Source organism: Aedes albopictus, chromosome 1 (genome assembly GCF_035046485.1).
Source record: "Aedes albopictus strain Foshan chromosome 1, AalbF5, whole genome shotgun sequence".
Taxonomy (NCBI): Eukaryota; Metazoa; Arthropoda; class Insecta; order Diptera; family Culicidae; genus Aedes; species Aedes albopictus.
In genome coordinates this window covers 240,906,551-240,921,760 of record NC_085136.1, presented here as the reverse complement: position 1 = coordinate 240,921,760, position 15,210 = coordinate 240,906,551, and the positions used below count along the sequence as shown (strand labels likewise).

General features: G+C 41.1%; 1 protein-coding gene across 1 annotated transcript; it reads left to right on the top strand.

The window, feature by feature from the left end:
• Positions 1 to 676: 676 nt before the first annotated feature.
• On the top strand, positions 677 to 1,808 carry LOC115259815 (uncharacterized). The gene is made up of 2 exons (XM_029860624.2): positions 677 to 928; positions 997 to 1,808. The coding sequence occupies exons 1-2, from the start codon at positions 785 to 787 to the stop codon at positions 1,672 to 1,674; spliced, it is 822 nt and encodes a 273-aa protein (XP_029716484.2). The 5' UTR covers positions 677 to 784; the 3' UTR covers positions 1,675 to 1,808.
• Positions 1,809 to 15,210: the final 13,402 nt, after the last annotated feature.

The window sequence follows — 15,210 nt, the reverse complement described above, 5'->3', positions numbered from 1 at the left end:
TGCGATTCAGTATACGGAGGAAAATTATTCATTTTGTGACAAACATGTGATTCCTGTGCATCGAGTACTAAATACAGCGGTGAATCCAGCTCCAGGACTTCAACACGCCATCCCGCCCAGCTGTTGTGAACCGAGAGCCGGCTCAGGGAACATTCACCGGAACAATCTACGGAGTAGAAGTGCAACACGCGTATCGCAACCCAGATCCCAGCTAGCATCGTTTCACCGCTTCTACAAAGTGCACTGCGTGGATTTATGTGATCGATAAAAATTTATATACTGATTGAATGCATTCTTAATAAATGAAATAAAACTTTGAACCAATCTTCATTTTAATAACGAACGAAAAATTGCGAGGGGATACAGGCAATGTTTTGAAGGAATGATGCAATTGAGGTTATGTATGCAAATATTTGGCTAGCTGTAATTTTACACGATTTGGCACTAGAAAGCTTCTTGTAAAAATAAAATCGTACACAAATTTGTGTCACTTTGCTCGCTGTCATATGTCGGCGTAGAATGACATAAAATTACGAGATTTTTTCGAAGTGTGTATGCAAGGTGCGGCTTCGCTGTGAAAATACCTAGGTACTTCAAAAATCAGCAAACAATCGCGTTGGTTTGAGTCTAGGATGTTTGCTTGGATGTTTGAGTAAGCCATTCATGGATTTTGATTTTATGTACGTTTCTTCACTGAATCAAAGTAATCTTTTGTTAATCTAAGCAGTGCATTTGAAATGTCATCATCGTTATTTCCTAGGAGTAAATAATACCGATCAATACAATGAAGCCTTCTATCAATCGCAGCCAAGTATCGTCCACTGATGCCAATTATCTCAAGGACCAAAATGATCGCGTCTGTATCGAAATGAAGGGAAGATTATTCTCCATTCCCCGACATGACTACGACCGTTTAATAGCAGAACAGGTAACTCCCTTCGTCTTCAATTCTGGCATAACTCTAAAAAATGTATCTTTATGTTATGCGATTCATAGGCAAACGATAAACCGGAAGACCGGATTCGATTGATACACGCAGGGCCTAAAAAGAAGCCACCTTCAACCCTTCATGGAGAAATCACAACTCTTGAAGCTTCTACAACTGGTGCACATTGTTCGGAACGTTCGGAAGCTTCACTTTCTAGTCACCGACCAGCACCAACAGAATCCGATCGCACTATTACAAAACCAGAAAATAATGCAAAACCATCAACGGAACAGCTTTTCTCTCGGACATCCAGCGGCTTTACATTAAGCAAGGAGGCCATCATCGAAAAACCCGTAGATAAAAATTCGCCGAAACGGAGTTTCGTCAAATTTAAGAACAACCTGTACCTGGGCACAACGGAATCCGACAATAGTCTGACACCGAAATCACCAGTAGAGATGACCAAAAAACTGTTCCAACTCCGATCCAGTGTAGTCAACACGATTGACCAGTTTATCGATCAAATTGAAACGGACCATGACTACGGGAACTCTGCTGCCGGGGAGGAAAAGAAGCATCCGTTGCACCCGAGTGGGGATGGCTCGACTCTGGACTACCGAAAGGAAAACCTGCAGCTGTTGAATACGGAATCATTTGCACGGAACATTAGGGAAATTCGAACCAAGTTGTATCGGGAGATTGGCACGCTGGTGAATCGTTTGAAGGATCTGGACTCGCTGGAGTAGCGGTAGTGATGTTTTCTATTGTTTATTTTGTAATGTTTTATTATCATTTGTATGAATACATCAATGAATACGCAAAATGTAAGTTCTCCTTTTGAGTAATTTCAAATCTTAGGGCGCAAATTGAATTTGGATAAAATATGCCAATAGATCCTGTCAATTGAAGATGATGTGGAATGGCGTTTTGTAGGTGGCATTCCAAATGGTGATCGCCATTAAGCTCCGAAATTTCAAATGGTCACCTTTCTTGTGAATGAATACTATTTGGTTTCCCTGATCCTAACTGTCAACCGGTGCAGACAGGCGATAAACTCTTGTTTAGTTCAGCTGAGATATTTTGCATGTGTATATCGTGTGGCAGGCACGAAGATACTCTATGCCCAAGGAAGTCAAGGAAATTTCCTTTACGAAAAGATCCTGGACCGACCGGGAATCGAACCCGTCACCCTCAGCATGGTCATGCTGAATACCCGTGCGTTTACCGCCTCGGCTATATGGGCCCTTTGGTTTCCCTCTCTTTCGTTAATATCTCAGCTGTTTATTAGTATTATGATGGTCTCCTTGTATTGAACGATGGTCAAAACAATCGTCTTTTGATTTGTACTGCAAAAGTAGTTGAAAAGTGTACCATTACATTGCAATAATTGAAAAAGAAAGTGAACAAAGAGAGCCTCTCAAATGCAGATAGGACCTATTGAAATGTTTGGCCTGAAATGTGTCAATAAATGAGGTAATAATGTAAATTAATCTTATAAATAATGAACCACCTAACAAAGGGTTTCTAAACGTCGGTAGTTTTTCATCTTAAATTGTTTGGAAAATAAACGAAAACTATTGTTTCTCTCTGTTTTCGATAATAAATCGCTTGCGACCACAATAGCGTCCTAATTATGAATGAAACATTTAACAATAGATGCTATTGTTGCGTATCCCATTGAATTCATATGGGACTTTGGAGGAGTTCCTATCCGCAACAGAAAAAAGCAAATGTTGTTTTCAGATTGTTATCAAGAACTTGTTCATATCAAAATTTGTTATTGAAATATTTAAAAAAATCGCTGTTATTAAGTTGTTATTGAAACTAACAAAACACGTTATTAAACAGGTCTTCCAGGAACATTTTTTTGTTATAATTTTTGATATTTTGCCGCTTATGACAGACAAGTTTAGAACAGGATATGTTATGTAAATAACATGAAAATAACACTTTCGCTTATTCAGTTATTTTTCCAAAATAACACATTATATTATGCTGTTGCTATTCCCTTCTGCTCGGGGTGGGAGTGGAGATTGTCGGATATGCCGACGACATTACGCTCGAAGTCTACGGTGAAACGATCGATGAGGTGAAGTTGACTACCGATCAAGGCTGGATCACCACAAGACTGAGGTGACGGTTGTTAACAACCGGAAGTCGCAGCAGCAGACGGAGATCAGTGTAGGAGAGTGCACTATCCTGTCAAAGCGTTCCGTCAAACACTTGGGCGTGATGATCGATGATAAGTTTACCTTCGGTAGCCACGTCGATTATGCCTGTAAAAGAGCCTCCACAGCTATTGCGGCACTGTCCCGGATGATATCCAATAGATCTGTGGTGTACGCCAGTACCGCAAGCTTCTGACTAGTGTTGCTTCGTCCATACTTAGGTATGGCGGCCCGGCGTGGAGCACTGCGCTAAGTACTGAATGCTACCGACGGAAGCGGGAAAGTACTTACAGGCTGAAGTGCCTGAGGGTTGCGAGCGCGTACCGTACCGTGTCACACGACGCTCTCTGCATCATTACTGGTATGGTGCCTATCAGCATTCTTATCAGTGAGGACATGGAGTGCTTCGAAATGCGCGGCACAAGAGGCATACGCAGGACAGCCACGATGGCCTCTATGGTCAAATGGCAGCGTGCGTGGGACAGTTCCACCAAAGGAAGGTGGACCCATAGGTTGATACCGAGGGTAGATAGTTGGATTAATAGGCGCCATGGGGAAGTTACATTCCACCTGACACAGGTCCTTTCAGGTCATGGTTGCTTCCGACAGTATCTACACCGTTTTGGGCATGCGGATTCTCCCGAATGCCCAGTGTGCAATGGTTTAGAGGAAACGGCGGAACACGTTTTGTTCGTGTGCCCGCGTTTTCGCACAATGCGAGACCGCATGCTTGCCACATGCGGGGAGGACACAACTCCGGTCCAGAGGTTGTGTAGGGATGAGTTTGGCTGGAATGCCGTTACAACGGCTATTACCCATATCGTCTGGGAGCTACAGAGGAGGTGGCGCGTGGACTCGGAGAATGGCTAGTTCAGATGCAGTACAAAAGGTGGTCCAGGGGTTCGGAGTCGGCTTCGTTGGTCATACCAGTAAGGATATGCGGTATGGGATTTTTTCAAGACGAAACGAAACGAAACGAAATATAAAATTTTTGATACGATGCGGTACGAAACGAAACGAAATTCAAAAATGTTTCGTGAGATCGATACGAAATTCGAATTCACTCGGTATTTTTCGAAACGAAACGAAATTTTCGAAAAAGTTCCGCGGAATTTTGCAGTTACATATTTTTTTTTTTTTGTTAATTTATACTGCGTTTTTGCGGTAACGCGTATTGAGTATCCATACATATTCTCACCCCATCGCTTCATTTGCTACAGTGCCATTTATATTTTTACAATTTTTCAAGATATAAGTGGATTAGGGGCATAATGGACACCCTAAGCAAATGAGTATGTTAGGCCTGTGTAACAGACAAAAACTTAACATATTATCAGTTGGCTTACAACTTTAACTTGTTTCCTACGTATTTCAATCATTTACAGCTGCTAGAATGTCATTATTGTGAAGAAATAATGAATTGAAAACTATGTGTTTTTTGGGGCTGGCAGGAAAGGTACGGGGCGAAATGGACACCCAACGGGGCATAATGGACACCCCTGCATATTTTATGCTGTATCTTTGAGAATATCGACCAGTTAAATAATTTGCCTACGGAGATCAATACCACAGATATAATACTCCATCTTAGTCGAGTTTACATAACTTTAAAGTTAATTAAATAAATTTTGGGCTAAAATAACCGGATTGATTTTTTTCAAACCCTCTAAAACGCCTAACAGTATGCAACGCACGTACATCCATTCATAATTGCCGGTGTTCATTTCGCCCCGAATCGACTACAACATTAAAATTGCTATTTTCAGTAAGTTCTGATCAAAAATATAATACTTCATCCATTGGTAAATCTGCGTATACATGTAGATAAGCTAACAATTCACTTGTTTGCATGGTGGACACACTCAAACACTCGTAATACCTTATTTGCTGCTGCTTCGAAATTGTAAGAAATCTACCATATGAAAAACATACTTCAATTTCAATGATATTTTGGTTATTTTGAAGGAATATAAATGGTACTTTTGAAAAATATAACAATGACTTGTTCCTTTACACTTATGCATTAAAAGTTTTACATAAAAGTCAAAGGTTTCCGCAAAAACAGGGGTGTCCATTTCGCCCCGGGTGTCCATTATGCCCCTAATCCCCCTATATTTAAAATTTTTATGCAATTCAGTATCTTAATTTATATTTTATCTAACTCATTTTGGTATCATAATGGCCAATTTTTCCGAACTGGTTCATTACGCAATTGAAATGAGTTGCATTATGAAAAGTAGTTGTATAATGTTCATAATGCAACTCATTTGAATTGCATTATGAACATTATGCAATACAAATGAGTTGCATTATGAAAAAATCATTGCATAAAATTTTGTATCGAACTCGTTGCAAAACTCGATTTTTTCAGCACTCTCCTTTTTTTATCCAACTCGGCAAGCCTCGTTGGATAAATGTACGACTCGTGCTGAAAAAATCAACTTTTTGCAATTCGTTACATAAATAACTATAATAATTTCACCAATAAGCTGATAAGATTGCTTCAATGACTCAATAAGAGCACACCAATAATGCGTACTCTAATGCCGTTATCAGAAACATGAAGCAATGATATGGAAACATCAGCCAGATGTTTACCAATCAAGCTTTGTTGGATAGCGTAACTTCTAGAGAAAGCCTGACATCTAAACCTAAAATTGAAAGATGATTGAATTTATCGAAAAATACAAGTCACATAGAAATTAAAAAGCTTACTTAAGAAATGTGTGCGGCACTCATTAAATATGAAGGCATCCGCAAACTTTTTCGAAAAATATAACACAATCAACTCTAGGTATTAGACCAAAACCAGATAGATCTGGACTCGAACCTGGTGTGATGGCTAAAGTGCATGCCGTTTTCGGCGCAGGCGCCGGAGACCTAGGGTCAAACACCACTCCCAAAAGACTTCGGGTCTTTCGATTCGAACCTGTTGGTCCCGAAATAAACTAGCCTAGGGTTTAAAATATTGTTACATCAGTTGAAGAAAACAATATAAAAAAGATTTTTCAGAACGTATCTACCCATAACTGCATATCAGTCACATTCGACAAAAGTAGACATTGAAGAAAATGGAGCTGAAAGTTTTCAACTTGATGAGTATGGAAAAGGATCAAAATTTAAAAAAAAATGATGTAAATTCAAAATGAATCCTTTGCAAGGAAATCTTTTAAAGCTCTTCTTCTATTCTGGGCGAATAGTTATAAAAATAATTAGACCAAAATATTTTTGATGGAACGCTATGTGGCCAGTGTGAATACCCAGTATGACTGCTATGCGGTTACATTCGTGAATATTAGGTAATGAGACAAAAAGAACTTGGTATTTTTCACGTTTCGTAGAACGTGTCAAGGTCATTTTTGTGGATGAAAGTACTTATGATTTGGAGATGATCCCCGGTATAAACTCAATACAGTCATGACCCGCTGGTTGGGGGTTTAATAGTTGGGTTGCTTTTTAGTTGGGGCTCCATTAGTTGAGCTGTCAGCCAACTAAAAAGCACCTGGATGTCATAATTCAATGTCAAACTCAAAATGACAACCAATCTGTAATTCCCAATGGCGATCTTATGAGTTTTTGGTTTCTTAAACTTTACTGATAATCGAGAAGAATTTATATTTGAAATTTCTTTAAAAAAAAACAATATTTACAATTACTTCTAAACAAATGCAAAACATCGGTAATCTTTATTTTGTCGATCATTGAAAGCGTTTTGTGCTTGCACTTTGGTCCAGGTGGTTTCATAAACATATATATTTTCACTTCACCGACTAAAAATGGGTGAAAATAATTATTTTTCGCATTGGCCATATATGTATCTAGCAAAACCTATCAGTTTTGATCTAAAAGTAAAACAAATTGAATAATTTTACTTTTTACTTCCAACCTAAACATGATTTAAATAAAACAATGCGCACGTCCCTTGTGCTGCTGTCACTTCACCCAACCAGCGAGTCGAATTCGTTGGTTGGGTGAAGGTTGTGGCTCAACGAGCGGGTTCCGACTGTATCGACAAAAACGGAAAATGTTACAAATATGCAGTTATAGGCAGTTATGTATTTGAACAAAAGAGTGTCTCACATAATATCACCAGCCGAGAGTTTGTTGGTGAATAATCTGTTGAATAACGTCTTTTTCACCGAAATTTAGCATGAAAGTTGGCTGTGCACATAACATTGTTAGAGTTTGTCGTGCTCATCTAACCTTTTAACCCTTTCTTTCCCACAAAGTTTTTTGACATTTAAAAATAGATAAAATGGTTTCTGAAAAAATCACCAGAACAAAAGATGTTTAGTTCTACTCCAAAATATCGTTAGAAATGAAAAATTGGATTTTTTGGGTGGATCACCTGTGATCCATTGGGAAGATGGATGCACTGAATTCACATATATAAATTTTGTTTTTTATTTGCATATTGTTTTTTTTTTCAAAACTATATATTTATAAATCGTCTATTAAATCTTTAATTCATCTCGAGATTCTTATCTAGCCCTTCTGTAAAACTTAATGAAACTTGTCGGACTTCTTGCAGTTATCATAAGTAGTTATTTGGACATGATTCGCTTCGAATCTATGGATTCTCTCCTCGTACCATATAAACCCTCCGATTCATCTACGACTTATTGCCGGCGCTATATAGATTGCATTATATGAAATAATGACATTTTTACATGAAACCCTATTAATAATGGAAAATATCTTGAATGTAAACAAACATGCTAACAAGGAACAGGTTAGATCAGGAAGGATAAAAATGTCGTTATGTTCCCAATGGATCACTGATGATCCACAGGTTTGTTCATAAAATTAGTGTTTTATCGTCAACTTGTTTGTGAAACGGTATTTTATTGTGCTAATATATATACTGTAGGGCATGCTAGTATTTTTTTTGTTGAAAATAATGTTCATGTTTCGGAATATTGAATATTCAAATATTGTTTGAATTAAAATAGAAAAAATACCGACTTTCGCTTAATCATTTAGCTCCAGAACAAAAACGAGCAGAGAAATTTTGATCAAACTTGGCATAATAGTTTATTAAACATATACAAACATCTGACGAAAAAATGGGAATGATCTAACTTATCCTGTATTTGTATGAACAGTGCAAAGTAGTGGATCACCTGTGCTACCATGGGAAAGAGAGGGTTAACATTTTAAAATCACTGCTGAAATAAATTAATAGTTTGAAAAACCGCATATAACGCTTCGTCGTACAGATTTGCTTGTAAAACTCTTTCAAGAGTTCAACTGCAAATTTTCTGAAAAAGAATTTCTCCAGACAACTTTTCATGTATTATACCTTCTACCGAATTTGTCTTAATCGATTTCTCCTAGGATTTCCAATATTTTTTTCTAAAGATATACCCTGGGAGAGTTTCCATGTTTTCTTGGAACTTTTGCAAGTGTATGCCACACTCTGTATCATCCTTACTAACCTAAAATTTTATATTACTCTGCTAAAAATTCCTGTTGGGAATCTAAACTGAAGACAGGAACTTAAGTTGATTTTTTTGCAGAAAATTTTACCAAAATATTATGTATGGTCCCGCATACAGCAAATGTTAAAAACATACCTCTTGAGCGAGATCTTGATGGCAGGTCCAAGATAAGAAGCATTTTCGATATTTAAGATAGTTTTTAACACTTTTCAGCAATTTAAGATAAGCAAGAACTTCGATAGATGATTTGGACATTTTGGACACTATGTCTTTGTTCTCGAAATTTATTAGACATTCCGCGGAATTTCGTTTAATTTCGTCAAAATCTATTTTTTTGAGACGAAATTTTCAGAATTTGGCGAAACGAAACGAAATTCAAAATCATAAATTTCGCCTAGCTGAATTCCGTGGAATTCCGCGGAATTTCGTTTCGAGTTGTATTTGGCGAAACTTTTCGGTATACCGCATACCCTTACATACCAGTGCCCTGCGGTCGAGATCGACCCTTACAGCGATTAAGTGGCCGCGGAGAGGAAGTCCCGGTAGTGGTGCTGTCGTGGCGTCGGTCTACTGGGTTGGATCCGAGCCCGCGGTTGGAAAGGGGTCCCCGGCAAGGGTCGGGGCAGGTGGGGACCCTGCTGTCTGCAACCTTCGGGTGCATCTGATAGGGCCTGAAGGGTAGCGATACCCTTCCTTTGCGAGCAGGTCAGATCGGGTTGCACGTGGGTGTCTGCCAAGCAGTTGGGCGCGGGCGGGGTTGATCCTGTCCGCCTTCCGAGGACAAAGGGAGTGATGAACATGTGCTGCTCGGACGTCGTTGATGTTAGAACTTCTAGGGGTCTCAATATCCACTCATATCACTAACTCGTACTAAGTAAGATTCGAGTCCGGTTATCAACCGTGTTGGACTCTAGGAAGTGGCGATCGATAAAACAGCGAATAAAATACGGTAGGCTGCGGTGAGCTGGGCACGTAGGTCGTATGCCGGAGGAATGACAAGTTATTCAACCGAGAAAAAAAGAAGGGGCCGTTGGCTTCGTGGAGGTCGCGCAAACGTTGGCTTTTCATAGTTGAAGAAGACCTAAGGGTTACTGGAAGCGATTAAGGACCGAGTTTACTGGAGGTTAATGCTTCATTTAGTGTAAACTCACTGCTACACGTTGTTGCCTATCAAGTTTCAAGTAAGTAACTCTAAAGTGGCTTGAATTACCTTGGTTATCTATAGCTATACAGCTGATCCGCGACACTATTGAAATTAGCGTAAATTATAAAAAGGTATCCTCCTATCCTTTTAACTACTTGTCTAACCTTCGCGTGATAAGCAGAAATAAGATTTTTCCTCGCTAAGACTTCAAGAGCAGTCACGTACTGACCATCACGAGACTATCCAGTATATGTAGTATCTTTTCTCTCAATATGATGGCAAACACCATGAAAGTCACCGGTGTAACAACCATATCATGCACGCCAAACCTACCTTCAACTCATTCGTTCGTGTGGAAACTACACCCAAAAGGTGGCAGCAAAAAGAGTGAGGAAATCAAAGACTTTATCATCACTTTGCCATCACCTTTCAAAGAATTCAAAACCTTAGACAACCGCCTGGAGCCGCTGTGCGCTTCTTGCAGTGTGAAACTTAGGTTTTAATAATACTTAGCTCAGTATATATTGAAACTAGAACAAAGACTAGTGTAAATTAGTGAGCACGGAGAAACACGAAGGAAAAGAGAAAGCATATTAGACCATCCAAAGTATTTGAATAAAAAAATTCAGCATGAAATGCTGTCCTGAAACGTGCTATCCTTCTTGTGTATAACGAAGCCTTCTCTTCTTTATGGTATTACATTCCTACTGAGACAGAGACTGCTTTTCAATTTACTCTTCCACAACTGGCAATTAGCAAGCACTATCGTTCTTATTCTCGTCTTGTAGACGCAACCTTACCTCACGGCTCCACAAAAGATATCCTATCTAAAGCCTAAAAGACGGTAGTAAATGAATCGTAGTTGTTTGGGGACTCCACACCATAAGAAGGTAGCAAAGTCAGTCAGTTATAGTGGTGCAGATCTTAAGGGGCCATCTATTTATGCGCTTTCAGCACGCAACTGGTGTATTTGGGCGATTTGCACGCTCGGTGAGGTTTTAGTGCCACATCATCATCATCGCCATCAACGGGCGCACCGCACACACGGACAACAGCCCGGTAGCACACACGGTCCGGCCGCCACAGGATACACACGCCACACTGACTGACTATATGCAAAGGTTTTGGGTCGCTTCGACTGGTGGAATAATGCCCGATGAAATAGACCCTTGGAGGACGACCGACCGTAGCCGAGCGCGGTAATCGTAATGGATAGTCCAAACGTCTAAAGGTGTAAGCTTTGTGACCAACCAACGAACTTCGTTTTGCATACATACATAAGAAATTGGCCTCAGTTTGACTAATCTTAACGATACCAGTTGAATTTCGGATTTGATTAGGGTACTTTCTTTGTGTTAAGGATGTGTGCTAGATAAAGAATTACGTCTGGTTGTTTTAACACGATAGAGTTCGTTCAATGATAATATATGATAATATGTACTAAAATTCTCTCATTAAGATCCGTCTATAAACTTCAAGACTCAAACCATTAAAAAGAATCTGACACAAATGCACTCTTACAGTAAAATGTCATAAATAAAAAAAATAATAATAAAAAAGTATTGTAACGGAAAATCAGCAACAGAATAATACGAACCGAGACCAACTGCAACGACCCCCACGAAGAAACAAGACCTGCGATTTGAAACTCGGTACACGGAACTGCCAATCTCTGAATTTCATCGGGAACACTCACATACTCACCGATCTATTGAAGGACCGTGGGTTTGGCATCATTCTGGACTGTGTGACGACCGTGCAGACAATGCGAAGGCCAGTGGTAATGGCGGGAAACATCAAAGCCTGGGAAGGGGGGTGGATAACCCGTTTTACGGCCAGCGGGGTCAGATCCTGCTAGATGCACTGGCTATGTTATATGACGATCTTCAAATGTCAGTAACCTGTCGTCTAAACGGAGCGACTACTGATGTTACTTCCTATAGTCCTGGCCTAACAAGTAGTTGGAACTGGAGAATAGATAGTTGCTACACTCACAGCCATCACCTGGTGGTTTGCTACAGTATCGACTTCAACAATAGCAGGCAGCGGGTAGAGGAAGAGACGGCTAGGCCCTCGCAGGTGGAAGACGTCATACTTTGGCAAAGGGGTATTTAGGGAGGCGCTCCGCCATGAGCGAAACTTACTTGGTTTAGAGGGCGACGAGTTAATTGCAGTGTCACGTGCGTGCGATGCGACCATGCCTAGGAGAGTCCACCCTGGAAATGGGAAACCACCGGCCTACTGGTTCAAGCGATTGCGGATCTTCGCCGTACTTACCTGGTTAGGCGGTAGATGCAGCGAGCACGATCTGAGGAAGGGCAAAACGAACGACGGGTGGTGTTCGCCACTGCAAAAGCCGCGCTGAAGACCGAGATAAGGGCAAGCAAAAAAGGCCTGCTTCAAGGGTCACTATCAGAGTGCCAATGCGAACCCGTGGGGTGATGCCTACAGGATCGTGATGGTCAAGACGAGAGGTACAATGGCTCCTACAGAGCAATCTCCGGAAATGTTGGAGGGGATCATCGAGGGGCTTTTTCCGCGTCAAGCTCATAGTCCTTGTCCTCCTTTCGTAGCATAGCCGGGTACTGGGGCTGGCGAAGAGGAGAGGGTCACCGATGTGGAGCTTGCGGAGATAGCTGAGGGGCTGTTAGCGTAGGTAAGGCCACAAGTCCGGACGCAGTTCTGAACCTGACCTTAAAATTAGCCACAGGTCGGACTCGGTTATCCGGAGTCGGGTTCTGATGCTTGCAAACATACACTGATAGGCAAAATAAAGTGCCTACCCCATATTTTTTTGAATTTTTCTAATTGTTTTGGTTGAAATTGAATTAAGCACAATGCAGTTTTTCTAGAACTTCTTTTTAATATTCTTTTCAAGTTTTACTTACAGAACAATGATAAAAAAAAGAGTTCGACTTAGAGAAAAAAAATCAATTGGTATTAAAGAAAAAAACTGACAAAAAAGTGCCCACTTCGAAAATCAATATGTTTTCGATAAGCTTCCATCGAATGACCCCTCGATTGTTTATGTTTTGAGATTTTGACATGTTTTAAAGCCAACGGCTTGACCTGGTGCATTTGTTTACGTGATCGCGTTTGATTAGGTTGAATAAAATGGAGAACGTAGTGGTTTCGAAAGCATTTCCCTTATGTATCCCAAAGTTAGTGGTTCGTGATGTGCAAAACGATGAATCGCACCAGGCTGTCGCTAGGAATTACAGCATTAGCAAGGCAGCGATTGGAAAAATGCTTCTGAAATAAAAAAAACATTCGGATCAATGGTGGATTTTCCAGGTAGAGGCAGGAAACGCTAAAAACGCAAGAACGGACACCAAGATCATGCGCGAAGTGAAGAAAAACCCGAAAGTTACTGTCCGTGAGATCCATCAGTTTCTGGTCGAACTGTTCATCGCCGTCTTGTACCACAGGGGCTCATTAACAAGGTTGCCTGGAAGCGCCCATTTAATAGCAAGGCAAACAAAGCCAAACGGCTCAAGTTTGCTATTGAGCATGCTGATAAACCCGTTGAGTTCTGGAAAACAGTTCTCTGGATGGACGAATCGAAATTCGAGCTTTTCAATCGAAAGCGGCGGGTTGGTGTGTGGTGCAGATCGTGTGAGGAGCTTCAGGATCGCCACATCCAAGCCACGATGAAGCATGGAGGAGGAAATGTGATGGTCCGGGGGTGTTTTTCTTGGAGTGGAGTAGGTAGTCTCGTGAAAATCGATGGGATAATGACTGCAGTTTTCTACATCAGGTTTCGCTGATCCAGACGGGCCTTGAAGAGAAGTTTCTATATCCTCAGGACAACGACCCGAAACATACTGCCAAGACCAAGTATTTCTTCCGGTCTTGCCGGATCAAACCACTGGAATGGCCCGGACCTCAACCCCATCGAGAATTTGTGGAAGATTCTAGATGCCAGGGTTGACAAAACAGGCGTTACCAACAAGTCCAACTATTTTGATGCCCTCAAGCACGCCTGGGAAGAGCTTGATCCACAGCACCGAAGGAACCTGGTGAAGAACATGCCAGAGCGCCTGTGGCTGGTCCTGAAGGCCAAAGGAAGACACATAAATTATTAAAACGCCTTTCTTTTACTTAAATTTATATTCTCGGGAGCCTAAATGAAGTAAGCACTTTTTTTTGTCACTGCTTTTTTCTATAATATTAATTGATTTTTTTTCTTTAAGTCGAACTCTTTTTTAATCATTGTTCTGTAAGTAAAACTTGAAAAGAATATTAAAAAGAAGTTCTAGAAAAAAAACTGCAGTGTGTTTACTTTAATTTCTACCAAATATATGAGTGAAATTCAAAAAATGATGGGGTGGGCACTTTATTTTGCCTATCAGTGTATATCTTGAAATAAACGGCTAGCTCAGCGCTACTCCATCTTGGGCCGGCTCCAACCTACTCGAGGACACTCAGATGCAACAAAGTGGACCAACTTCCAACACAATCAACAAAGACGGACTTACATGCAACCTAAGGCTCAGTATTGTAGAAATAATAAGATTAAATTCATTTTACTTTTTTTTTATTTATAACTTATACATAGGAAGGGGGGGGGTGTAGGATAGGAGAAAATAGGGTACGTTGCGGCCGTTCAGCTGCGGTTGGGGCCCATATAGATACATGCGACGATGAGAGAGAGAGTTTGGTGGGGTGACATACCTTTTCCTCGGGTCACCAGCTCGTTGAGTGCTCACGGTGGGGGCGAAACCACATCGGTTCCCTTCACTGACGATCGGGGGCGGACCCAGCCGGACCTCGCCAGGAAGAAACCTCCTTGACGTTCGGTGTCACTCACCTGCACCGTGTGTAGCACCCGAAATGACGTGGGGGCTCGGGGAACTACCTGCACTCGTACACAACCGACCCGGATGGCCACTTGAGGGTTGGGCGATGGGGCTCCGGCGTATGGCCGAAGGCTGGTCTGATGCTGGCCCGAAAACCGACCTGAAAGGTCACTTGGGGGTTGGGCAAGATTCTCGGAAGTTACTTACAGAATCGAGTTCTAGTTTAAGACACAGAGGTGGGTCGGAAGTGAGTGCTTTCATAAAACCTCAGAAGTCCGGCAAGGATCCATCCTTGGTCCAGTGTTATGGAATGTCATGTACGACGAGGTGTTGAGGTTATAGTTCCCGGTGGGGGTGGAAATAGTCGGCTTTGTTGACGACATTGACATTATGCTAGAATTCTACGGTGAATCGACCGAAGAAGTATAGTTGACTACTACAAGCAGCAAGCGGTGATCAGTCTAGGCGATAACACTATCTTGTCGAAGCGCTCCGTCAAACATTAGGGAGTGATGATCGACGATAAGCTCACCTTCGGTAGCTACGTTGATTATTTACACCTACAAGAGAACCTCCACATCTATAGTGGCGATAGTGGTACTGTTCTGGATGATGTCTAATAGCTCTGCGATTATTGCTAGTAAGCCCAAGCTTCAGGCTAGTGTCGCTACCTTGTTACCGTTGCGATATTTTTAGAATATTGTTAGATTTGATGTTAGTAATTATTAAT